The 26,646-nt window shown below is 50.9% G+C and overlaps 2 protein-coding genes across 4 annotated transcripts in view; one reads left to right on the plus strand and one right to left on the minus strand.

Annotated features, from left to right (window-relative positions):
• Positions 1-395: 395 nt before the first annotated feature.
• CCNI2 (cyclin I family member 2) lies at positions 396-7,878 on the plus strand. Its single transcript, XM_065690145.1, has 7 exons — positions 396-494; positions 1,359-1,493; positions 2,222-2,296; positions 3,394-3,534; positions 4,791-5,021; positions 5,813-6,208; positions 7,867-7,878. The coding sequence occupies exons 1-7, from the start codon at positions 396-398 to the stop codon at positions 7,876-7,878; spliced, it is 1,089 nt and encodes a 362-aa protein (XP_065546217.1).
• SEPTIN8 (septin 8) overlaps positions 7,735-26,646 on the minus strand; it is a 33,464-nt gene continuing 14,552 nt past the window's right edge. Inside the window, exons 2-10 of one of the 3 annotated variants that reach the window (XM_065690952.1) lie at positions 25,547-25,661; positions 23,569-23,764; positions 22,751-22,931; positions 18,747-18,908; positions 17,233-17,329; positions 16,710-16,878; positions 16,333-16,465; positions 15,415-15,605; positions 7,735-8,647 (exon numbers count right to left, since the gene is read on the minus strand). In XM_065690952.1, the coding sequence (XP_065547024.1) occupies positions 8,593-8,647; positions 15,415-15,605; positions 16,333-16,465; positions 16,710-16,878; positions 17,233-17,329; positions 18,747-18,908; positions 22,751-22,931; positions 23,569-23,764; positions 25,547-25,661 (1,299 nt within the window). In that variant the 3' untranslated portion in view covers positions 7,735-8,592. Of the gene's footprint in view, positions 8,648-10,304; positions 13,133-15,414; positions 15,606-16,332; positions 16,466-16,709; positions 16,879-17,232; positions 17,330-18,746; positions 18,909-22,750; positions 22,938-23,568; positions 23,765-25,546; positions 25,662-26,646 lie in introns of those variants that run through there. The other 2 variants (XM_065690951.1, XM_065690953.1) reach the window with 2 other exon arrangements.

Genomic DNA, 26,646 nt, shown 5'->3' on the forward strand with positions numbered 1-26,646 from the left:
TTCAGGCTGAGGTGGTCTCGCTGTGTGGTTCTTACAGGGTTTGGAGATGGTTATTTCATACAAACACCTGCCTAGCCTGGCCAGTGGCATTTCCAGTGCTGTCATATGCCCCTGACAGCAAGATTGAACTGATTTAGGGAGAACTGCTAATAAGAATTAATAAACCTCCTAAGAACAGTCATCTCTGAGCTGTTGTGCAGAAACAATAGACCCCTGCTCGCCAGAAACTGGCAATGAGGTGATAACAAATTGCAGTTTAACAGCTCTGCAAATGGAGAGCTGAGTGTGCGGAACGAGATAAACAGCAACAGGTACTGCTCGCCCCAAGGTTACTCAAGCAAGGCTTCGGACAGACTGGGAGGGGAAAGCTGGGCTGCAGCGTGTGTAGCAATGGGATGGCTTTCATCATGAGCTGCCCCTCGGGGAAAACGGGGGACGGGATCGCTCTGTGTGCAGAAACACGTCTGTGGCTGCTCCCGACTCTGAAAGGCACCGTGAGAGGCAATCACACTGAGTGCGAGGAGCTGGGCATTGCTTTATCGTTCCTCCCTTGGTTTGACAGCGGCTGCCACCACGGAAGCTGGCTCAGGGAGCTGCTGTGAAGCGCCCTGGACCTCCAGAGAGCCGAAGGCTCTCACCCTGAAGGTGTCTCCCTGTCCTTTTGGAAGTCCCTAAGGGACCGCAGGGATGCAGTGCTGGTCCTGCCATCTCATCCACCTGAAAACAAAAGTCATCCTCCCTGGCCTAAGCTTAAGGAATGGAGGGGAGGAGGGTTTGTGTTTGTCCTGCTGTACATCTGTCTTTTTAACGCTCTGTATAAACCAGGTGCTTTATGTTTTGGTTTGACTCCCACGGTTTGGGAGATGTGGTGGGGCAAGTAAGAACAGCAAATCAATGGTAAATACATAAATACGACCCGTTATTAATTGTGCTTGAATGAAACTGAAGGGCTGTTGAATCAAAACCTGCTCCTGACTCCAGGGGGCTTCTGGAGGGGGAAACAAGAAGCACGCTCAGCACCTTGTCTGTAAGAGCTCAGTTTGGGGTTCGCATGCGCTGTGCAGGGGGAGGGCTGGGTGCTTCCCCATTCAGTGCTCCAGTACAGCCCAGCACCAAGCCCCTGTGAGCACAGGTAGAGCCCGACTGGGTGGGCAACACCACTGAATGTGCTGAGCTGCTCCAAGCCTTGCCCTTGCCCTCGCTCTGTAGACACAGCCAACAGCTTTCTTCATTCCATGCCTGCAGACATCTGAACTGGTAATTAGAGCGCTTGGAATGAGCCGAGCCTTCCTTTGGAGATTTGTTAACAAAATCATCAAAGCACTAACTGTGTTTTCCTGCTGACTTCTTCCCCTCAGGGCACAGATATCTCTCTGGCATGGTACAGGAAAGCAGCTCTGTGGATTGCAGAAGTGAGCTCTCAGTTCTATTTCTACCCCAAAACCTTTGCCTTGGCTACCAGCATCCTTAACCGGTTCCTGGCATCAGTAAAGGTAGAGAATCCCTGTCCCCTTTTCCCTGGCTAGGTTACTGACTGGGGATGTAAAGAGCCCATAATGAGTTTATACACAAAGCAGGCGCTATGTTTGGCAGCAGATTTAGGGAGCAGGCAGGGGCTTTGCTGGGCAGGCTTTGAAGCATGTATATTTATATATGAACTGAGTGTTTAATGAGGTTTCACTGATGTGCAGTCCTCGGTAGGAGTGTTTGTGTGAACTGCAGTCCAAACGCTGGGCTAAGCACAAAGAACCCTCCGCTGGCTGCCTCTGCTCGACAGAAAACATTTGCATCATCACTTTCAGTGTTTTAGTTTGGAAACCACTATTTTTAACTGATGAGGCCAACTTTTCCTGCCAATGAAACAAGAGCAAAGTTAGGAGTTGAGCTGAGCCTTGCAGCTCCCAGTTCTATTCAGATCAATACTGAATATTAATAGCATATTAATTAGTATCTCAGCTGAGGAGGAACACTGCATTGCAAGAACTGTGGCACGGCATAGTGAGACACATGAATAAAACTTGCAGCAAGAAGAGGACTTGTTTCACCTTGGATTTCTTCACTCTGTTTCCAGCTTCTAATGAAGCTTTCTGCAGCTAAACTAAGTCAGAAGCAACTGTAACTGAAATGAAGGTTTGAAACCTGTGCATCTATTGTAGGATGGCAATCACTTCCCCCTACACTGTCACCTTCCTTAGTCAGTGTTCTCTTCTTCTTCCTTCAGGCCCAATTAAATTATCTTCAGTGCATGGCAATTTCCTGCCTTATCCTTACAGCAAAAACCAGTGAAGAAGATGAGGTCTGTATGTTCAGTTTTAAGCACACTAAACTCATCTCTTGTGTTCAATGTGTTCATGTTTCCAGGTCTTCCAGCAGCTTGGGCATAACGAAGTGCTGTTTACCCCAAGTAGTCCTTAAGGGCTGACAGTAACATTTTCAGGCCTGTTTCATCCCTGTTTGGAAGAATCGTGACCTTTAGGGATGAAGGACTTGTGTTTGCTTTTATAATGGATGTGTTTCCCTCCTCCTGCCCTTAAAGCTCTCCCCTCTCTTCAGAATGCACAGCTCACAGTAAGGCTTAGTCTGGGGGGAACAGTCAGGATGCAGATGCACAGCTTTGTGTGCACAACATCAGAGTGCTGCAATTCTGCTGCTCTAGGTCCTGGCGGGTAAGGTAGGCACAACAGAGCAGAGGCTCTTCAGAGGAAGCTTAAAACAGATGAGTTTGCTGGGAGTCAAAAGTAGTTTCTGAACCTAGGGAGGAAATGACTCAGGTCTGCGCCTCGAGGTGAGCATGTAAAATTAGCACCTAGCCCTGTGTGAGATTACACAGGCTAACCTCTCATGGCAGCAGTGCACTGCAGACTCCTTCAGTTACGACCACTAGCCACAAGCATTTCAGAGTGTGTTGCCTGTTCATTCTGTTTCGGAAAAGAACAGGAAACCCAGGGGTTAGTGTCAGACATGCACAAACCACCACCCAGGTGAAATGCTCCTCGGAGCCTTGCTTAGCACGTGTCTTGCTGAGGTTACTCTTCCTCTCACCTAAGAAGCAGCTGTGTCAATGACCACAGGAGACAAGACAACCACCAAGGGCCCATGGAACAGGCCAGCAGGAAGCCTCCTCTTGGCTTGTCAGAGGAGCAAACCCAATGACACTGGTAGTAGGGACCGTGCTTCACTGATGCAGTGTTAAGGGAGCTCATGGGATAAGCCATCACCTGTGGGGTGATGGGCATGGTTCATGGCGAACCATGGTTCATTTAGAACAGGAGTTACCTAGGAAATGCTGCATGAGCTTAGCACTCTGGAGGTGTATAAACTTATAAGATACAGAGAAACACACAGATGTAGGACACTGGCTTCTTTATTATTTGTCATGATTTCTTTTTACAGGTAATACCATCGGTGAAGATGCTCGCGGTGCAGAGGGCTTGCAAACGCTCTCCAGCTGAGATCTTGCGAATGGAAAGAGTTATACTAGGTAAGCTTCACTGGGACCTTTACACAGCAACACCAATGGATTTCTTACACATTGTAAGCACTAAGGTTTGCAAATTGGTTTTCTCCAAAGAAACAGCTCCTTATCAAAGAAGACTAGAAAACACAGAGGCACACACATACACACCCCACACGTCCACGCCAAGGTGCTCTGCAAGCTCCCTGTCCTTAGCTATCTGCAAGCCTTTTGAAGAATGGTACAGTGAGGTTTATTTTCTTAATTTATATTTAAAAGTTTCTACTATTTAAAACCTTTAATTCTACTCAGAAAATGACTCCCCTCATAGAATCACAGAACGGTTTGGGTTGGAAAAGACCTTAAGATCAGCAAGTTCCAACCCCCTGCCATGGGCAGGGACTCCTTAACACTAGACCAGGTTGCCCAAGTCCAGCCTGGCCTTGAACACTGCAAGGGATGGGCCATTTACCACTTCTTTGGGCAACCTGTTCCAGTGCCTCACCACCCTCACAGGGAAGAACTTCTTCCTTATAAAGAACATCTTCCTTCTTTAAAGGACAACTGAAACGGACATTAAAAAGATTCTCGTATGCACCACTATATGCCATTTTTATTTTCTTAAATACACACTGCAAAAATATTTCTACCTATTTCCCTCTATTAATACTGTACATAGAAAGCGGTCAGAGTTTTGCTACATTTCACACACAGGTTTTTCTTAAACCATTTTCCTTTTCATCCCGCTGATGATCCACCCCTGGTTCAGGCAATGAGACTACCCCAATCTGGCACTTAGTTCACATTGCAGGTACTAAACGTTTGATAGAAACAATTAAATTTTGTCTTCAAGAAACGATCATGTGCAAGTAAGGCAAAAATTATGTGATACAAACACATCCTGGATCCCTTTTCTTAAGGTTATGTGCAAATATTAAGCCATCTCAGGCTGCTGATTGTGAAAATTGCCTTTTTAGGTGCTTGTTTCCTTGGTAAATTCAGAGTGCAGTCGCTGTTATAGGTTCTATATCTGCTTCTATTCATATCTGCTGGCCTGAATTTAATCTTCTGGATAGCAATCTGGAGAACGTAGACACTTCAGGAATCGTTAGGAAACACAGACCTTGTACATTCATTTTAAGCTCAAAAAAACCCAGTTCAATGGTTGGCAAGTACAAACACAAAACACCCAAAAAAGTAAGGTGTGGGGGGAAACCCTTTAGGTTTCCTGATATGAAATGAAATTAGTCTGTACTTCTGATTGATAACATAGGAAAACATACAAAGTCCACTGACCTCAGGGGGGGGTAATATATATACTTTCTCTTCTCTCCAGTTCCATGCCATGGTGATGTCCAACTGGCCCCATCTACTACATGGGCTGCCTCAGAGAAATCCTTCCCTCCACGTCGCGCTCTTGACCAGACAGCTACAGCACTGTATGGCGTGCCACCAGCTATTGCAGTTTAAGGGCTCCACATTGGCCTTGGTGATCATCACCTTGGAGCTGGAGAGGCAGACTCCTGATTGGCTTCCTGTTATTACTGATCTGCTAAAGAAAGCACAGGTAGGAATCAAAATGGCCTTTGGTCACAAATCCTGAGACCGGGACACTGATAAATTAAAGCACAGGTGTATTTACAACCAACATTGCACTGTAACAGCCTCCTGAGCATCATGTGCCCATGTTTTGTTGCTGCAGACCTCACCAGTGCTAACAAAAGATGGAACGAAACGGCAGTTAAGGGGTGGAAATGGGAGAAGGCCCTCCCTTTGGTAGGGAAGGGAGGCTTCCAAACTGTTTGGCCACAGGTAGCCCCCGACACCCATTCTCCTGCAGTGGAGGTGTCTGAGAGCATCTATAAAGCTGCCCACCCTGCACCAGCCTCCCACTGAGCACAGCAGAAACCTCTAAGTACAGTTACGTGGCTTTCACAATACAATCAGTCTGGCTTCTGATGATCCACATTAGAAGCAAACTCTAGGCTTTGGTCTTTTAAAGCTGTTCTCCAGCTTCATCAGACACGTGCCTGTTGAGGCACGGTGCCTCAAAGGCTGAAGACCCAGGCTGTCGGTTTTATATCCACCCATTTGTGGTCTTGAATTTGCCTGAAGTAACCCAGCCTCCTGCTGCCCTCCTGACCAATGGCACCTCCTAAAAGGAGGCAGAGCGTACCCACCTTCTGTGCAGTGCTTCCGGAGCTCCTGGTTACGTGCTCTGCATCAGGGTCAATATGCATATTGCTGATATGAGGCATGAACGCAGCCTGTCCCTACCCTCCCCATAATTACAGAGTTACAGGAGCAGCAGCCAGGAGACAGCCTGAACTTCCACACAGCCTGCACCTTTCCTTACAGGTTAACAGCACTGAGTCCATCAGCTGCAGAGAGCGTGTGGATCAAGAGCTCATGTGCCTGCAGCCACTCAACACTGTTGGCATTGTTTACCCCATCAGCCAAGCCACCCAGGGCCATCCCAAGGCAAGGCCACCGCACCACAACCCTTCCGGACTGAAGAATTCCCATCGAGCACGGCTGAGGGTTGCTGCAAACCACCCGGGTTTCGCACCTTGCACACCTCCTACAGCCCAAATTCCTGATGACACCACGGGGACCGATGGATGCTGCGATGGATTCGGACCCCTGCACAGTGAGGATGTGGGAGCGAGTGATGGGTGGGTGCACATGGGTGGCCTCAGTGGAGGGCTGGGAGGAAGCTCCCCACATCCTCTCCTGAGAGGGACCAGTGGGGAGGTACTGCCTCGGAAGCAGCAACTGCAGAACCTGTCCCAGAGAACAGAGCAGACAACACAACACAGTGGAAGTGCTGCTGTGTCTCAGAGGATAATGACACCTTGGTATCACCTCTCTATTTCTTACGTCCTTCCTGAGCAGTGTGTGCTGCCTCTTGGTTTTATCGTGTAAATTCAGAGAGCTGGGGGAGGGACTTGGTCACGATCCTGCACCTCAGGGATCAAGTTGGCAGAAGGCTGAGAACTGCACCAGAGAGAATCAAAGGAACCAGAGACTGTTTTGGAAGCAGCTGTGATGAAGTGTGACAGGCTGAGCCTTTCATCCAGCTCACTGCATTGTCCTCTTATCAGAGCTAATCTCACTTGCCCCATGGGAGAGCCACAGGAGCTGCTTTCGAGGAAGGGGGAGCTCCCAGTGCTGCTCTGAGAGCAGCTCTCAGGTGGAACCGAGGTTTTCATTCAGCAGCGAGAAGGCTGAGAATCAAACCTCCCCTTTTCACAGAATCACAGAATCACAGAATCCCTTTTCCTTAAGGCTTCCCCTGAAATGCAGGGCTCTGAGGTCTGTGCCCCTCCTGGTGAAGCCATTGAAGACCCAGTCCCAGTGCCTACAAGGTGTGGGAATTGTTTCTTGGCCACAGGCACCGTTACCTCGGGCCCTCGCCAACCAGCACATGCTGCTCAGGGATTGTTTGAGCCATCCTGGTTTACCATGCAATGCAAAAAGTCTTTGGAATTCCAGCTCAGAACCCATGGCCCCTCAGACCCAGCCCGGCCAGGCCCTGCCTGCTTCTCACCTGGTCCTGCTTCCACTGCAGCCTTCCTCACCCACTGCAGGGATGAGTGATGTGGGATGAATGTGCTCATCACAGGGTTCAGTCCCTGCTGCCTGCAAGGGGTGGGAGTCTCCGGAACACCCCCAAGTGCCCAGTTTGGTTAGTTCACCCCACGTACCTGTTTGATGCTGAGATGTATTTCCCAGTTCTAGTCTATGTCGAGGGCATCCAGAGGTTTCGGTGACTGCCACGTGCAGCACACCCAGGGGACAAGAGCTCAGTGCCTGTGGCTGTCAGTGCCTCGACACCATCCTCTCCATCCCAGCTCACTCCTGGGTGGTTACAGCCCAGCCTGCTCAGGGGGGAACCTTGTGGGGGTCCTGGTGCAGCCCGCTCCAGTCACCCCATCCTGCTTCTGTCACCCTGTCCCACACAGGGCAGGGGCACAGGGTGCAAGCTGCCCTCAAGCATCCTACTAAGGGCTGGTTTTCTGCTGGTCCAAGGCAGGAGCAGCTGGAGAAGGGAAAAGAAGCTGCTGGCCTCAGCTGTGTGGGGGGTACATAGGGCAAGGGGTTATACAGGGCAAGGGGGTTACAACAGAAGGAATCTGGATTAACTTTGAGGGTGGGGAATTTGGCCACAGCACTCTGCCATTGCAGGGACTGTAACTGATGTACAAAACGTGGTTTTAACAGGTATTTGTTAAACAAGTCAGTTTTGTTTTTATTAAACCCAACTTTGGTACAAGCAGGTCATTCCTGAGATTCATTTACAAGGTTTGGTTTAAGACAAAGAGGAACTGGGGCCTCTCCCTGCTCTGTGTGGAGTCAGACTGGGGCACAGACGTCACGCTTCGGTTTAACCTGTTGGGGTTTTTAAACAGGTATGTGTGTAAGGGGAAGTCAGTCTGTTACAGACACAGCTCACAGCCAGGAACACCCGCTCTCCAGCTTTAAACCATTGCCCTCTGTTAACACAGAACCTTTAGTTGTCCTTTGAAACAGTTCCCTCCTCACCCACCGCATCCCACCGGTGTTACCCATCCCGAAGCAGCGGTGGGAGGTGGGCAGGGTTAAGGTGTGAGGCACAGCTCTGCAGCCCTAGAACAAAGGCTGGTGTGGTTATAAACCTGTGAGTCCAAGGAGAAAAGCTACACGGAAGAGTTATTGCCAAGAAACATGAGAATGCAGCGGGAAGGGACGTTAGGAGGTGCTCCAGATCCATCCCAAACCAGAGAGAGGGAGGACACACAGAACCCCCACTGCAGCAGCAGCAAAGCCGAATGCTCCCCTCGCACTATCCCGCTTTGTCCCCCGTCCCCATGGAAGCTGGGTCAGTGTTAACTGCTCTGTGCCCTCACCCGGAGACCAGAGCTGTGGGTTTAGTGCAAGCCATGCAGCAGGCTCCATTAGCAGGTTTATCTTTGGGCAAGTTATCTTAGATTTCAACTTCATCAAGAAACCTGATGGAGCAAACTGTTCCCAATCAGCAGGCACGGTGCATCTTAGTCCTTGCTATAAAATCTCTTCAGGGCAATATAGTGCAAGCTTAAAGGTGAAAGCACCAATTAACTTCTTCTGCATGAGATGTTTTGGCCTTAATAAATCTTCTAATTAACATATCTTCCCGTTGCAATGGAGCACGCACTGGGCAGACTAAAAAAGCTACAGAAAGAACAAGAAGAGAATCAGTGTTTGAGTTTCAGTCACTTACATTAAGACAGCATGAAGGGTCAACGTACGGATCTAACGTGTGGGGCCGCGTGCAGGCATTTGGATTTAAACCCTCAGAACTCAGAGGAGCTCTCACAGCTGCCAAGACCTTGTTTGGAGCCAGTACGCAGAGGATGGACTGGAAGCTGGAATGAGGAGCGGCTGCTGGAGCGAACGTCTGAGGAGCTGTGTGCTGTGATGGGGTGGGAGAAGGACAGAGCTGTCCCAGCCTGGCCAGGACACACAGCCTGGGCCAGTGGCTTTGTGCTTGTCCTATAGAACAGCCAAGGGCAAGGAGACCAGGTTGGGTTTTGGGTTGTCTCCTGAAGGGAAAGCATTGTCCTGGGGCCTCAGTCACTGGCCTTCAGCTCTGGAGCTGCAAAACATGGTCAAGACCTACCTTGCTGCTGAGCTTAACACCCTCTGCATTCCTCACTCTGTTGCAAGCATTTCTAGGGGCTTTGCATGGATATTAATGAATCACCTTAACAGTGCTCCTATGGAAGATCATTTGCCAGTGCCCATCATCCTGCATCACCAGGTGGCCCAGCTTTAAAATGACTGGTCTCTACCACTTTAATTCCCCAACTGATTCACTGGGTCAGTGATGGCTACACAGGCAATGTCCCACCAGCTCCAGCCACCGCTTCTGGTCACCTCAGTACCAGAGCCTGGCCTGGTACAAGGGCAGGATTCCAACAGGCAGCACACAGGACATCCAGAACTGCCTGATGCTTTTAAAGTGAGCTGCGTATTAAATGCAGACAGCAGAGGTCTCACACACCAGCCAATTCCTGCAGCAACAGCACATCCCACCTGCACATTCCTAAGATGATCTTGGAAGCAGCCAGGATCCAGCCAGGATGCAGCCAAGATCACTGACTTGCTTTTGTGCTTGAAACTGGAGCTGCAGAAAATGCTCATTCAGAAGCAGCCCTTCAGCAAACACTGTGCAGCAGCCAGCTCCACTTGTTAGCTTGGTCTGAACTGCGGCATTGATCTCAGTCCAATAACAAATAAAACCCAGAGAGACCCTAAATTACCCCAAAATAACTTCATATGTAGCGATAACACAGAACAGACTCCAGGGACAGGCCTTAGGGTAAAGCTTCAGCAGCAGCACTCTGAAAAGGAGCCCCTAGCCTAAAGCTGTGCTTAGTTTTGGCTTTCACCTAAGTGTACTATGTGGAAAAAGCATCCGGCTTTGGAAGTACCACTGGGAAACCCTCCACCTCTCTCCCCTTTCATCCCACCCTTTGGGCAGCATCACATCAGCCAACCTGCTAGTACATCTAAGGTACCCAGATCTCCCATCTACCCAGTCACCAGATCCCACAGGAGATGTGCCGATGAGCTTGAAGGCTCCTTTTGCCCAATTAGGGATGGCATTTGAATTAATAGCATCAAATCTCTCCCCAGTTCCAGATGAGGCGCCTTTCCGCACACTGCATGATTAACTAACTGTTAATGAGCTAGCTAATTTCAGTTTGGAATGCTCCCAAGAGTCACAAGACACCCTGTGCCTGGTGACACTTCCAGTCACGCCACGTTGTCGTTTCAACAGAGACCCACAGGAAATGCGCCACTAAATAAACGACACCACAAGAACTCAAAATACACGTGATTTAATAACAGAAAACAACGTACAAAGTGAGTGGAAAGAAATGAAAGTCAAAAAAAAAACCACCCCAAAACCAACCAACAACCCCCACATTCGGATGGCAAAGGGAAGGGATGCTGCAGGTCCCCAAGGCTCTGAGCCAGCCTCTCCAGCTCCACCCTGGGGCATCCACCATAGCCAGACATGAAGCCTACAGAGCTCAGCGCCCCACAAAACACGTTTTAAATTAGAAAGCAGACAACATACATGATGGTAAATGGTTAAATGATAAAAAACAATGGATAGTTTTTCCTGTTAATACCAACCTTTTACAGATAAATGTATAAACCAACTGCAAGATGCTTAACCGAACAGTTCCAGTCAGTTCTGAAGGGGTTTTCTTTCACTTCTTTTAGCCTACAAGATGTAAGTCTTGGGACTGGGTTGAGATTAGCATCACCTTGTATTTGTAAGTTGTTAAATAAAAGTAAGATCAGAACTGCCCTACATACCCCATTGTGAGACCTTGTCCCAGCCAAAGGGAAAACCAAGTACTAGAGGAAAAGGTATGACTGAGTCCCATTGGGGATATTATGGTGTTGAGTGCTCTAAAGAACAAGGAACTACAAGGAAAAGGGATGTCTGTCACAACAGAAAGTCAATGTAATATAATAAACATTGTCATTAAAATATTGTTACATACATTCTGAATGTCTTCATCAGAAAAAGCTGGGAATTTCTCCACAATGCCCATGGATTTGAAGGTTTTTACTCTTTCGTCATTGCTCTACATACCCTAATTTCCTAACTCTAGGACAAAAGGATCGATCTCTGATGAGCCAGGGCAGTTAAAATCATTTGCATAGATCTTGCTGGCTGCAGCATGGGATCAGGAGAGAACGATTGACTGGAAAAGGCTCTTTGCACACCCAGGATCATCGGATGTGCTTTCATCCCGGCCTGCACAGCAGCAGCCTTGAGAAGTAAAACCAACGGTAAACCAAACAGTGCTGCTCCCTCGTGCAATTACTGCACCAGAGCTCCTCTCACCAGCAAAGCACCAACCTCCTGCCCATCATTCGCTGTGTGGTTGGACTGTGGTCAGCGTGAGCTGGAATTGTCTCCTTGCATGTAACAATAGGTTGGGTTCCTCTGAGAACAAGACATGAACCCTCCCTACTTTTGACTCTTTAAAACACCCACCTGGAGGCACAGCCTTAAACATTAATGCTCAGCTTTCGGCAGACTCCTAATGAGCACACACAACTCTTCCTCTTTGACAAGCAGCCTGTTCCGGAGGGTACCCGTGAGATCTTTGTGAGGCTCTTTCTCACCAGCATCCGGTAACACTGATTTGCAGTATATCCCAATGAAAGGCCGTATGAAAAGAGTTTAACACCTGAGCATGTATTGAGAACGCAAAATGAACAAGAAACAAACCCCTGCTCTACTGGGATATGCAAGTTAGAGAACCCCATCTTAGAATCCAGCAAGGGCTGCCCTCACACAGGCCGTAACAGCTGAGGAGCAAGGCTGTTCTGTACCTTGAAGAAGGAATCTGCTGACAGCTTAAAGACAAGCCTTTAAGGGAGAAAGCACTGGAAAAGCCCTGTAACATGGATAACTAGATGAAAACACACACCCTCACAACTAACACTTTGCCAGCCAGTGCTCTCATAAACCCTAAAGACACTATGTGGGGGTTAATATAAAAGATTTGCTTTCTTTTAGCCGGTTACCTGTTGGATGGATGGAATTGGGTCCAACTATTTTTCCATGACAACAGAGCCAGTAAGCCTCTGTTCAGCTATTGTCCTGCCTGATCACAGAATGGTTTGAGTGGAAAAAACTAACATTGATCCTAATTATTCCTCTGAGCTGAGCTGCCCAGGAAAACCAGGCTGTGATTTCCAGGCATGAGGAGTGTTAAGGGAAGCACCTTCCAAGAGGAATAACGCCTATCCATATAAATAAGGTGCATACAAGATTAGGGGAGTTTCCTTATTAGGCACATAACAAGTTTAAGGTTAAAGCATAAAAGATGACTGCTTAAATAGCTTTGACGCACAGTAAAGTCCATTGGTAAATGACAAGTGCTGCGCAAATCCTGCAGCTGCACATTATACAACACACTCTTATGAAAAGTCTTTCTCTATAAATGCTCTACTTTAGCAGTAAACTCAAAACATTGTCCCATGAATTTTATAACCACTCTCCTTATATATATATATATATTTCTTATAAATGATGTAGGAAGTGTTTAGAGTAATTCAGGGGTAAAATACAGACCTACTGGATTGAGGGTTACTCTGAGCAGGGCTCCCAGGGCAAGAAGTCTGAGCGCTGTGTTTGAACTGACTCAAATGGAGAGCTTTGTTAGAAAAATAAAGGTTTGAGCATCCTTCACACCACTCCTCCCGTTTGTGCACGTACGGGGGGGCCGATGAGCCTCGAGCAGTCACCGAGTGAATTACAAAGGAAAAACAAAGCTAGAAAGCAATGATTTAGCTGGTGGGTAAGATGAGTTCAGGCAAACAGTTGCGGTCGCTGTATGCACGGCTGCTCGACCACTGGGTTTAGAACAAAGCATCTTACTTTAGGGATTAGTTGCCTTTGTTTAACAAAATGTACATGGTTACTTCCTCAAAGCCTCCTGCCACACTCTGCACGGATAACAGGGAGTCCTTACACCGCCAGCACTGAAGATGCTCATTTTCTCTTTCACTTTGGTCCACTCACACAATGTTATGAGAAGGGTCACAGGGTGGGAAACTCAAGCAACTTAACACATGAAAGCACCAAGTCCACTCTTGGCCTGAAAGTCTGTGTGTGATTAACTGAAAGAAACAAAGCATAAAAAACAAAAGCATAAATTAAAGTTATGAAAACGAAACAAAAAGCAAAACGTAGCGAAATATGTTAAAAACGAAACAAGGGAAGGGCAAAGGCTGCTCAGGCACCTGAAGACCAATGGGAGAGAGCAAATTCCACACTGGAGCGCAACCTGCCTGGCACAGGGAAGCACAAGGGGGAACCTCAGCACAAACACTTGTATTTCCCCTTGACACCTGCAGTTCATCTTCATTCCTCACTGATTAAAGCCACTAAAAGCACTGTGTTGAAACAGGAGATGATAAAAGCTTTGACCAGCTCTCCTGAACATAGAAACAAAACCACCCCCTCTCCAAACTCCCGATATACTCCCAGCTCCTGCAAGCTCCCAACGTCTTGCCCATAAACCCAGGATACTCCTCCAGCTCCATCGCATCCATACAGCACTCACTGCACAAAGCCACAGCACAGCCCGCACCGTGCGCTCGGCCGGGTGAAGCCTCACAGGCTCCACAGGACCCCCTGCTCCTTTAGATGCCTCCCAGATGAAGCCAAAAAACACCCACCCAAAAAAGCTAAAAACCCAAACGACCCAAACCCCGTTAAAACCACATCTCCCTAAGTTATCAGTTTTATTCCTGGTGATGGTGCACCCCCTCCAGCCATGCTCTGGAGAGGAAGAGAGCCCCAGCACCAGGCAGGGTCCCACCATGCTGTGGGTGCCCCTTGGTCCTCTGTACAGCGCCCAAGCTGCCTTCTCCCAGCCTGACCTTCTCCTGACCATGGCCGGCTCCTATTCACCATCAGAAGAGGGTGTCCAGACTCGCATCTCAGGTGGGATAAAGCCAGCAAAGCCCAGGAAACCCATTTCTGTCACAGGCAGATGGAGCAGAGGGGAAGCTGCAGTATTCCAGCCTGGCCAGTGCACAGCACAGCATCCCCAGAGCATCCCAGCACCGGCATCGCTCTCCCAAGGTACCAGCGTGCAGCTCAACGTGCTTGCCTCTTTCAAAGCAAGCCCAGCCCCAGCCTGGCCCAGGGTTCAACCCCTAATTCGTGTGTAAATTCAGATGGATTAAACCCTGTTTTCAGGAACGTATTTTACAAACTGTTTTGGATTCTGAGTGTGACGTGGGCCATGCCCAGAGGATGCTGAGAGGTCTGCAGAAAAGAGTGGGTTTGTGTCGTTTGAACACCAACACACATTCCCAAGGAAATAGGTTAAAGAATACACACTCATCTTCCATGGGAAGAGGCAAATTGCCAGCATGCCAGTGCCCAGAACGAGCTCCTCTAGTGCTGCAGCTCACAGCAGAGAAGTGTCAGAGCACAAGATCAGCAACATGAAGCTGAACGTGCTGGCGAGAGCACCTCGGGTGTTGCTACTCTCGATGGTCTTGGTTTAGTTTCCATCACTAGAAGGCTCAGGAGCACTGCCACCAGCCTGTGCTGGCTTTGACAGGATGCAGCTCAGACTCTTAAGCTCCTTCACACAAGAGGAAGTAACAAAAGGTGCTGGAAGAACAGAATTCCCAGCTTGCGTGGTGGTGCTTCTCGTTTTGCTCCCTGGCCAGTGTTCCTTGAAGACTGGTTTGAATGGAAGCAGGATCACACACACCTCTTTTCTCTTTAAACCTGTTTGCCCATTCCTGCTCTATCTTTACACCTTCAGGTGCCTGAAGGAGCATTATTTACATGCCCTCCTCCACACCCCTGCTGCCCTCAGCAATGTGCATTAACTTGCAGCAAGCTGAGATAAGAATTCTGCCTGTAGGGGAAAAGATCTTTCTCGTGAGCAGAGCTGTGTCCGGGAGCCCTGCTTCACACAGAGCCCTCATGAATTCCCAATGCATCTTCTCTCTAAGCTGCTGTTTCCTTCTTTACAACTCTGCCCCTAAAAACAACTCTTCAGGGGGCCCCAAGCCTACAGATGACAGGGACCACATCTGAGAGACGTTACAACCCTGCCAAGATCATCCCACACTGGGGAGAAGACGCAGCTTGCGCTGGTCCCCAGGAGCAGAGGAGCTGCCTGCCACAGAGGCAAGGGCAAATCCTCCGGGACTCTCAGCCTTCAGAGAACAGCCCCAGAGTGCAAACCCCTCTCCCCTGCAGCCACCACTTCCCCAGGACCCCGTCTCTTGAAGCAGAGTCAGAAGAGCAGGAATTACGACACCAAAATCCCCTTTTCCATTCGCTGCCTAAAGCACTGACCAACATGAAAGCATCCCAGCAGACGCTGACCCTCCCGGCAGCACAGGAGAAAGACTCGAGCTCAGTCACTTACTTTTTCTTGTCTTTGTCCTTCTTCAGCGGCTGCTGTGAGGTAGCCTGCAAGGATTGGGACTGCAAGGTTTCCACCGCTACTTTCCGCCGGTTGAAGGCGTTCATCTCCTCCTCCAGCTCCCTCCTCTTCTCCTCCACCTTCCGTTTCTCCTCCTGGTGTATCCTCTTTAAGTGCTCAAACTTCTCGTGCAGCTGAGGGGAGACAAACCCTCTGAGCATCGCACCCAGCACAGCCACGGGGCTGTGACCCCCCTGCCCTGCTTCACCCCACACGAATCCCCACCACCCCACAGACAACGGCTGGATGGGGGGGTCCAGCAGTGCCCCCGCACCATGCCAGCCCCCAGCAGAGCTGGCCTTCACCAAAAGCAGTGAAGACGCAATGAATTCGGGTCTGCTGTGAGCTGAATTATCACATACATCAAACCAGGAGAGAGCCTGAGCCCTGGTATGTGCACTGAGGCTCCCTGCTCCATGGACCCTGTGGGCTCTTTATTCCTCGCTAGTTTTGAAGATGATCCATTTATCTCCTCCCCAGTCCTGATGGCTGCCCGGGGCCTCACAACACTGACCTGGGGATTCCAGCTCCCCCCTTTACTCTGCTGCCCAGTGAGCCATCCGACACAGATGCTCACCAAACCATCCTGCACTGCCCTTCACTCACCAAGCAGCACCCGAGTCTCCTACACACAGCACAGGATGGGGAGAGCTGCTGTTCCTGAGGCGCTTCAACCAGGGATGCTGTTCTGACAACATTACCCCGTGTCCCCTTCGCCGAGCGGGGGGACGCGTGTGTGTGTTTGTGCTTTGGCTGCTCGGCTCCAGAGCTGCACGTGCTCTCCAGGATTCACGTTGCCCAGTCCCAGCTCCTACGCTGGCTGCATTTTGGGCTCCTCTCCCGGGTTTTTGGCACACCCACCTCTCTCTCCTTCTCCTTCAGCTCTGCCTCCGTCTCCTTGACTTTGTTAACAAACATTTGTCTCATTTCTTCCTCTTTCCTCTGGAGCTCTCCCAAGAACTCTTTCCTTTTGGTCTCGTACGTTTCTTGGAGGCTGGGGAAGAAAGCAAACAAAATCCAGACTCTTTGGACACCGGTGAGTTAGGGATGGGAAATGCACACCTGCATTGCCTCAAGACAAACAGGGAAGGGAATGCTCAAGTCAGCTGCAAAGTTCAACCCCAGTGCTAGCTCCTGCCAGCCCAGCATTGAGGATATTACCTACAAGCCTTCCTGTTTGGAGTGTCAGTAGCAAACTACTGCTCGGTAGGGATGCTGTAGACATGAAGGGCGCTCACCTGAAGGGCTGGCTGTCAGGATCTGTGTCCTTGAAGCCCATCTCCTCCAGCTTGCACCTCCTGTAGAGCTCATAGTGGCGGGTGTGAGTCTGCTCCCGGAGATCCTCCATGTTGACCCGGATCAGCATCTCCCGCAGCTTCACGAAGTCGCAGTGACTTTCATTCTCAACTGATGGAGGCAAAGGGAGGACTCAGCAAACCGCACGCACAGCAGAGCACAGACGCAGATTGACTACAGGCATTCCCCTCCCAAGGACTTCCAGGTGTTGTCCCACACAGAGCACAACACAGCCCCTTGGAGGCAGGGATTCCCATCGACCATTACTGCCTGCTGGCAGGAATGCAATGGGAATTCAAAGGGAAGACTGGCCAACCCACAGAAGGCTGCACAGGACGTTTCTGCAGTGCTCAGCACAGGGCACCTCCACGCACATGTGTTGGCAGGAGGGCAGAGCTGGATGGAGAGGGTGCCCTGCACGCACAAGGCAGGTCTGCGGTGGGTGCCTGGCAGGCAGCACCTTACCTTGCACCACTCCCCACGGGTACTGCCGAGCTCTCACCAGCTTGTTCCCAACCTTCACCTCCTCCGTGCTGCCGACCACAGCAAAGGGCAGATGAGCCTGAAACAGAGCCAAGGAGAGACCGAGTGCGTGAGCCCAGAGATGAGCCTGACCACTGGATCCCCCTCACCCAGGATCTACTCCAAAAGTCCTTCCTCTGAATCTAACCTCCAACACTCAGAGCAGTCCCTACTATGAACTGGGATACTGCAACAGAGAGCAGCATAAGGCTGCAGCACAGCTTATTGGCACTGCTGGCTGGACTGGATGGGGAAATATTGTAGGAACACCATGATCATCACTGATGTCCCTGTATCCATTTGTCAGGTTGTTCTCGCAGCTCTTTCCCCACGCCAAGAGCGGGGCACTCCCTGCCTTGCAGAAAGCACAAGCAGAGACATCCGTAAACAGGCCTTGGCAGAGCAGTTTGTGTGTGGGCACTGGAAGGGACGTGAGCAGGATACAACATGTGCTCGCTGCTCCCCAAGCCTGCAAAGCACGGAGCACAGCGAGGGAACAGGGCACTGTCCTCAGCGCCGCAGGAGCCATGGAGCCGGCGCTTCAGTTGGATGAGGCTGACAAAACCCTTCATGTTTAGGAAGAAAGGGATCCACAAGTGTGGAATCAGTAGAGAAGTGGCCAAGAATATTTTCACTGGGGCACGGACCAAGCAGCCCCATCTCCCCTTTCAATCCCCAGCGCACACAGCTTGCGATCGCTTTAGAAAGACTGTTGTAGCCTCCAATTTCTTATGAATTCAGCGAAAAAAGAGCTATTCTGGTGAAAACACCCATCTACTTGACCCAGAAATCAACTGGCTATTGAGATTTAAAGTAAATTTTAAAAGGGGGGCAGGGATAAAAGACAAAGCATTTAATCAGAAACAGCCATGCAGGAAGATGCTCATTCTGATGGAAAAGCTGCTTTTTAGTTAAAAAATCAACGTGGAGGCAATGTCAGCTGTTCCGACTGCAATAGCCACACTGTGGTCTGGGAGATGGGAAACCTGAAGGTGTTTTGCACTTGTTCTGAAGCTGATCTTTGAATCCCCAAAAGACAAAATAGAGTCAAATCATTTTTGTTCTTTACTTTAAACCCGGGTTTCTCTGCTCGGCCTCAAGGGAGGAATAACATACATTTTAACTGTAAGAGTTTCATTCCCAGTCTCCCCCTCCTCATGTGAGGGGCAGCCTCAATGGCAGAGAGAATGAATGTTAACGAGGGTGTTCTTCAAACAGTCAATAAAACAAATTTCGGAGCAGTTTCTCCAGAGAGCCCCCAGGTTCAATCAGAGCCACGCTGTGATTAACTCCGCACGCAACAGCCCTGGGCATCTCTCGCATCCTCAGCTCAACTCTCAAACGGATTCAGTGCCCGGACAACCCCGGTGGCACTTGCCTTTTAAATACTGGTTTGTGCAGCAGTTCAATCTGTCACAGCTTTTGGTGCCTTCAGCGTGACTGGAACCAGTACTCACGTTCATCACCGAGTTGATCTCAGCGACCGCTTCATCGTCCGTGGGGAACTGGTAGATCTGCACCCCATTGCTGACCAGCTCGCTCATCACCTTGATCTTGAACTTGTGCAGCTCGCTCTTAGAGATGGTGTCTGCTTTGGCAATGATGGGGATGATGTTCACCTGCAGCAGGAGGAAGGAAGGAAGGAGAAACAAGCCAGGTGAGCAGCAGCGGGGTGAGCAGCTCAGTGGTGCCCATGGGTGACCCAGGTCCTGCCGCGCTGGCTGCTTTGCCTTTCACACAGCCACAGAGGAGCTGTGTTTTGCATGCACTGCAGCACGAACGCAGCTGAACACTAGAGGGAAGAGTTTTCCAGGCCTGATTTGGCTACAGGATTCCAGATAAAGCGAAGACAAACATCCTGCAATAAATACACGAGGAGCAGATCAAAGCCTCTGCTCGTGCCTATGCATTTTGTTGTTACACGCTTCGAGGGAGGCAGAGGCAGCGTAACTGTCACATCTCCAGTTATCACCTATCACTTCTGGCTGTGCTGACAAGCTGGTTTAGAAGACAGGCACAAGGATGACAATGCTGCAGTGAGCTGGTGGAGCCCTTCCCATGCCTCAGCAGGAGGAGCAGAGGCTCCTCAGATGCTTTTACAGCAGCTACAGAACCTTTCCAAGGACTCCCTGAGCCTCTCCACGTGGATCACAAGTCAGGCGTGCTGTGTGGATGACACAGACCCCCTGGCAGAGGTGCAGGGTGCAGCACACAGAAGGTTCGGGGTCCTGCTGCTGTTGCTCAGCTTTGGTTTGACATCGCACTCACCAGCACAACACCCCATAGGGCTTCATCAGCCCAGGGTTCAAAGCCACCCACAAGCTGCAGCGTGGGGAGGTCCCCACCGTGCCTGGTACCCATCAAGGTCAAGAGCAAACAAGGGCCACATCTGCCATGCTTCAGGAGGGATGTGGTTCACTGTGTGGCCTCACGCTTGAGAGAGCTGCAGCAGGGCAGGACTGTCACAGGAACCTCTATTAGATTATGCTGCGATGCCCAGAGAAGCCAAGTGCCACACTGCAACCCGCTGCTTAAACAAACGCCACAAGTCCTCTGTCTGAACAGCAGCCGAATTCATGGCAGCGACACGCAAGGACTGAGACAATGGAGGGGCAAGTCTGATTTGCCATTTCACAGATCCCAGCAGCCAAGGGTTTTTGTCCTACAGAGCACAAATTCAGAGCAGCCATTCGGGCTCCAGTGGGTGCCATTCATATAAATAACCTTGCTTTCCCAGCTTAAGCTGTCTTTGTGGCTCAGTGGTTTTTTCCATACTTTGTGTTCCTCCCCCCTCCCTCTGGTTTAGCACCCACTAAATACAAGAGCATTTACTTGCTCCAAAAGAAAATTGTCTTAATTTGCTCATTGCAAATACATCTAAGGGGATAAATTCCTTCTTTTTCTCAGCCACTGACCTGGCCTCTTTACCAAGGGCCACAAACCCACACAGAGCAAGGTCTATTGCTCCTCAGCAGGTCAGTGTCCTCATTACCGATGTGAAAAGGGCCATGACCACAGCTGGGTGCCTCACTGACCTGCTAAGAGCAGGGCAGCCACAGCTTCTCTGGGCACCCTGTGCCAGCGCCTCAGCACCCTCACAGGGAAGAGCTTCTGCCTAAGAGCTCATCTCAGTCTCCCCTCGGGCAGGTTCAAGCCATTCCCCTTGGCCTGGAATTATGACCTGAGGAAATCTGTGCTTCGGACCAGACAGTGAACTCAAATGCACACCCATAAAACCCACCTCCTTCTCAAGTCACGACGGGCAGGCAATTATCTACAGCTCCTAAACAGCACTGGAAACCATCCAGGACAACAACAGGGAGCCCCGGGATGCCCACAGCAGTACGCAGCTGGGCACCACTTCCCAGGGCAGGGCTGTTTCACACCAATACATCACCTCCTCATCTGATACAAGGGCAACTTCACCTATCTCCTTTGCCCAGGTTAAACCCAATGGAAAGCCAACCCCTGCCAGGTCCTACGTGCTTCCCACCCAGCAGCCATTCCATCGACCCAGAACCACTTCTGAAGACGCTTCCAGCCCTCTGGCTGTAACTGAATACCCTGAGAGCAGCTGGCCATGAGCTCAGCCAAACAGATGATGTAGCACAGCACAATGGAAGGTTCTGTTTACGAACCAGCTTTACTCAGAAGGGACTTTGTAAACTTGACACTAAAGGCAAGGTCTGTTATTGAAATCATCACCCAGATTCAGAGGCTTGCCCAGCACCTGGTGCCGTGCCACGGCGTGCTAGAGCGAAGGTGGAACCGAGCCTCAAAGCCCTCGTTAAACTAGCCCCAGAAGCTGAGTCAGCAGAGCACACCACAAAGCCCTGCCCCTGATGCACCTTTTGTCCCCATGGGCTCCATTCTCCACCAGCCACCCGCAGCTTCCCAAGGGGAAAGCCAGGTTCAGGTGTGCTGCCAGGGCTGCAGACCCGAGGCAGAGCACGTCACCTCCCTGCTGTCACCACTCGCTGTTACCGGTGTGGAGCGGACAGAAAGCTGCCTGGGGCTTGCTGACACCCACTGCACTCTGCCCCATGCGCAACCATTCAGGTGCACTGGGAAGGGGGCTCAGCGCTGTCATGCACAAATCCTGGAGTGCCTGGACAGCACCTTGATGGCCTGGGATGACACAGATGCAGAAATGCAATGTAAATCCCTGACACCCGGGAAACATCAATGGTCTTGGGTCGCTTATTCATGTCCATGTGCCTCCTTGCGCAAAGCCACCACGCCACCAAACCCAAGATGTTCTCACACTGTGGTAAGAAGGGAAATGAGAGCAAAGGGATAAAAGGACTCCAGGGAGGACAATTTAAGTGGAAGTTTAGAAATATAAAAAGCCTGCGTGCGCACAAAGTCCTCATCTCTGCACAAGTACAAAGGATTTATTTTGGTACTACCCAAGGACCACATGAAAGGCAGCCACAGGGAGATGTGAAAAGAAGGGAATGCAGAAGGAAGGGAAGGGAAGAGCTTTGTGGGACCACCAGCACCAAGGGGAATCGTGCAAAAGCTTTCCTCCAAGCATATTTCTGGGGATGTGTAATGCTGGCAGCACACCAGGAGACAAGAGTTTATTGAGGGAAAGTTTCTGGATGCCTGATGAAGTCAGTGTGACAGCCACCAGGGTTACAACAGCCACTGCAACGGGAGGGCAGTGCCTGCTCTGCACTGGGGCCAAGGGAAAGCAGCCCTGGGTGGGAGGGCAAACAGCAGGGACCCTGCAAGGGGGACTCTACCCAGGGCCCCCCTGTTACTGCAGGGTCCCAGCACCTTGCCTGTCCCCTCTGCGGGCTCATCAGCATCTGCCCCCCTTGCTGCCAAAACACTGCTCTGAAAGATAGGAAACGCTTGCAAAGAGGAGATGCTGCTGGCACTTGTGACCTTTGAAGCCTCCTGCAGCTCCCTGGAAGCCAGAAGTGTGTCAGAAACCTCCTCTGAGCTGCAGGAGCATCAGTGGCAGCCGGTTAAGTAACCCACTGCTGCCTTAGGCAGAACAGCCTCTGCACAGAGAATCAGCCCCAGGGCAGACCCTCTCACAACCCACTTTTCAGGTTCCATGACCTTGAGGATCTCTCCCCATGCTGACATCTTCAGGAGATACTGTGATCTCCTGTGAGGACCAGCTGGCACTCAGAACACATCCTTACCTGCACACGTGTAAAGAGCAGGTAAGGAAGTTGCAGCTGATGGCTTTGGTAAATACGAGCTAACGTGGGTAAGATTCTTATAGTGAGGGACACTCCAGATGGCTGGGAAACAGGTTTTGCACCTGATGTTCTTCAGGCAAGGCAGTGAGAAAACAAGCACAAGACCTCAGCAACCACCAGGACAGATGAAGTTTGACCAGAGTCCTGTAAATGCCCCAGCTATCAGGCAGGAAGGGGTCCAGCACTGACGCAGAAGCAATGAACACTCCCAGGAAGACGGACCCTGGTGTCCAGCCCCTCACCTTGCTATCGAGCTTCTTCATCGTGACCAGGTCCAGGGACTTGAGGGAGTGGCCGGTGGGGGTGATGAAGTAGAGGCAGACGTGGATCCTGGTGTCGTGGTAGTTGAAGAGGGAGCGCCGGATCTTCAGCTCCTCTTGTAAGTAATTTTCAAACTGCGTGTCAATGTACTCAACTATCGGCCTGTAACTAAAACCAGACCATTAGCAAGCCAGGCCTGGGGCACAGGCACTGCAAAGGCTTCAGGGGTTCCACCACTATAAAAGCAAGCACGAGACTCAAACGATGTAGCCTCACAACAGGAGTGTGGCATTTACACACAGACCTTGTAATCCAAAGGAGTCTCCTGAGGCTGCACTGGAAAATAAGGACACTGGAGCATGGAAAGACAGCTCCCTCCCCGGATCTAACTCTGCCCAGGTCTCGGGGCTGAGCCATCTGGCTGCAGCAATGCAGCGTGACCAAGGAGGGACCTTGGACTCCCAGAATGCCTTTACCTTGGGCTTGAACAAGATGTCTGTGCACTCAAACGAGACAGGTCCAGCGACACTGGTCACTGTCAGAACAGATCATTCCCAACCCTGCACCGAGGGCAGCTTGTCAACTGCTGGCGCTCCTGGAGGACACCATTCTCTGCTGGACAAACCTCCTATGACCCCTCTTTTTGGCTCCTCACCCAATTCACTCAGTCCCCAGAACCAGCGCCACTGCAGGGAGCTACTCCATTAACAGAAACACGGACACGCAGGGCTGCAGGCACTTTGTGTCTAAAGCACCAGAGGCAAGCCCAGGAAAGCCAAGCAGATGGCACGGAACCTGCCTTTCATCCTTATTTATCTGGTCCCCGAAGCCGACGGCATCCACGATCGTCAGCTTCAGGTGCACGTTGCTCTCCTGCAGGTCGTAGGTGCGTGGCCGCAGGCGGACCGCGCTCTCGTAGTGACTGGCCTCCTCCGTCTCGAAGGTGGTGTTGAAGAGGGTGTTCATTAGTGTGGATTTCCCAATGCCGGTCTCACCTGGGAAGGAGAAACCATCAGCTCCCTGCAGCAGGAGCCTGCCGCAGGTACTTCAAAGGACGTTAATTACAGAGCAGCGTAAATTACACTGTGAGAGGTTACTACAAATTGCTGCGCACGGACGTGTAATTCTCACACCGGTAACTGCATTCTTGAAGGCCTCCCATGCCTAATGCAAAGCTAACACAGAGCACTCTGCCCTCATGTCCCCAGCGAGCATCACGCAGCACAGCAAAACACTGTTTTCCTTTGGAGAAAATGCTCCTTGGAGAACCAGTAAGGGCACGATCAGGACAAGTTTCCCATCTGCAGCCCCGCTGTTCCAACAGCCACTGAAGGACACCTGGGATGCATCACAAACCAAGCTCTATCCCCGGATATTTGGCTCAAAGTCATCTGTGATGCAGAAAGGCTTTGAACTGCTGCTCCTGGTAACTAAACTAGACTGATGCCTTCCAGATTGGCCTACAGGAGGCTCCATTTAAACTCCTCATTCACTACACGCAGCCCTATTGGCCAAGGGAGTGAAAAGAGGCAAAATCCCAGGCAATAACCTCCTCCTTGCTCATTCCCAGGCAGTCTCCTGTGCTACGCCTTCAGCAGAGGCAGCCACTGCTCCCTGAACCTGCGAGGAGCCCTAAGGTGCACGTGGCAGAGCACAAGGGTGAGCAAGCATCTGCTCAAAGGAGATGCAGTGCCTGCCTCCCAGGGGCTGGGGCTTTTTGCTTCTCCAAGCACTGGACTGTGCTCTCCACTGCAGGATGAACACCCCGTGGTGCTCAGAACAGGGCAGGGGCACGCGCTGCATCCTACCCGCTGTGGCCAAGAGCTGTGCAGGGCAATAAAGCAGCCTGGTGCTCCAGACTGAGCTGAAAGGAGTCATGCGGAAAGCTCACTACTGACATAAGCCACATTCTCCAGAGCCATATTCTCTTTGGGCAGATTGAGGGCCAGGCAGGGAGCTGCTGTCTCTGGATGCATTTCTGCTGTTCTAGCAGGTTACAATACTGCAGATTCATACACAAGATCCAGCCAAAGTAAAACTAATGCTCATCTCATCTTGGAAGGAATTGGTTCCTAGTGCTCCAGCAGCATCGCCGGCTCACGTCAATACCGGAGTTAAAAACCAAGCACATAATGAGGTTATTTCTTCTCACAACTGCTCTCAAGCTTCCAGACAAATACTTTACAATCAATAAAAGACAGGAACACTCCCTCTCCCTTTCCTAGCATGGGGGGGGGGTCACGCTTCCAGCCCTTTGACTCACCTGGGACAGCATCAGCCAGGCACAAGCCTCGTGCCAGCCACCCAAGTGCGCAAACATTTAACTTGCCGTTTCTCTTAATCCTTCCTACTACAGAGCTGCTGCAGCAGAGATGAGCAACACCTTGCTGATGATGGGACTCTTCTGGTTTCAAGGCTCAGCCCTTGGACCTCCCTGCCACCCTGCAGCTTCTGCACCAGCAGCTCAGCTCAATGCACACCCGGACGGCCCCACACCCGCTTCCTCCCCCACTTCCTCACCAAAGCACAAAGTTGATGTGCTTAAGCTTTTCCCCACATTCTCCCTGATCTGGGGCAATGGGTCTCCAACAGCCACGTGCGAAAGTCCAAACTCGGAAGCACCAAGCTCCAGAGAGCTCAAGTTCACTACAATTAAACCCCATTTTTAAAGACTTGGGCATCTCGGCTTTGCTCGAAGTCAGCGCCGAGGCTGCGGCACAGCACAAGGAACGAAGCCCGGTCCCAGCCCGTGTCTGTGTGCAGGGGCCAGCGCTCACCCACGCAGAGGATGTTGAAGCTGAAGCCCTGGGTGACGGACTTGCTGACCAGCTGATCCGGGAGACTGTCGAAGCCGACATGGCCCCCCAGGGAAAGGTTCCTCTTCTCTTCATTCTGCGAGGGACAAGAAGCCGGGTTAGCCAAGTGTGCCGGAATGGCAAATCAGACCGGGGCGAGGGACCACCAAGGCCAAGAAGCACCCACCCCCCTGTGCACAAACCCCGGTGCTGCCCGCAAGAGCTTGTGTTTTGGCACAGCACAAACCCCGACAGCCACCAACAAAGAGGAGAGAGGGGAAATACTGATCTTAGCAGGGAGCTGGGAGAGCTGAGCTAACAGGCTACAGAGGAAAGAAAACACGAGGGTACGAGCTCCAACTGCGTGCAGCTGGGAGAGATTAGCAAAGGAAACCCCACCAGCCCGTGTCTGAGCACTCGTTTCTTCTCCTCCTTTTGCCTTGTGTTTTGTTAAACCTCCAGCACTGAGCTGGGCTCCACAGATCGCATCCCCCCAAGTGCTTGATCATTTCCCTTTGCTATTGCCGTGAGCAGCGTGGGGTTGTTCGCTCGGGCATTCAGGGGTGCTGCTCGCACAGGCAGGACAAGGAACCCTCTTGCTTTGCCATCTGTGGCCGCAGCTTTCCACCTTTCCTCTGCTGTTCCTCTTCCTGTCTCCCCCCATGCACTTGATTCTTCCTTCTGTCTCCTCCCTCCCCCAGAGGAAGCCATCACCTGTAGGAAGCTTTGCTTGGAACCCAAGGCAATAAACATCAGAGGAGACAATAACAGGTCTGTGCCCTGTGTTGTAGAGCAAAGCAGCCCAGGTCAGCTGCAAAGCGCAAAGAGAGGAGCTCACAGAAGGGCAATTTCTGCTTCTGGTGGTTAAGAACAGGGGAATTTGGATTTCCAGAGACATTGCCACCTCTCTGCAAAACGAAGCAACACCTCAGGGGTGCAGCCCCTCAAGACCTCCCATCCTTCCACGGGGAAGCAGAGATTTCAGAGCACGGTTCAGTCACCCGCACAGGTTCCTTGCTAAATGACTCTTTTTTTCTTAATCCCCAGCACACAGCGGAAGATGGGGATGGGAAAAGTGTCTG

The sequence above is a fragment of the Lathamus discolor genome, chromosome 10 (assembly GCF_037157495.1).
Source record: "Lathamus discolor isolate bLatDis1 chromosome 10, bLatDis1.hap1, whole genome shotgun sequence".
Taxonomy (NCBI): Eukaryota; Metazoa; Chordata; class Aves; order Psittaciformes; family Psittacidae; genus Lathamus; species Lathamus discolor.

Coding starts and splice junctions, on each gene's coding strand:
- CCNI2 (XM_065690145.1), top strand. CDS start 396: ATGGCTTTCATCATGAGCTGCCCCTCGGGGAAAACGGGGGACGGGATC. Junction 1,494..2,221: donor GGTTCCTGGCATCAGTAAAG/GTAGAGAATCCC, acceptor TTCTTCCTTCAG/GCCCAATTAAATTATCTTCA. Junction 2,297..3,393: donor AAACCAGTGAAGAAGATGAG/GTCTGTATGTTC, acceptor TTCTTTTTACAG/GTAATACCATCGGTGAAGAT.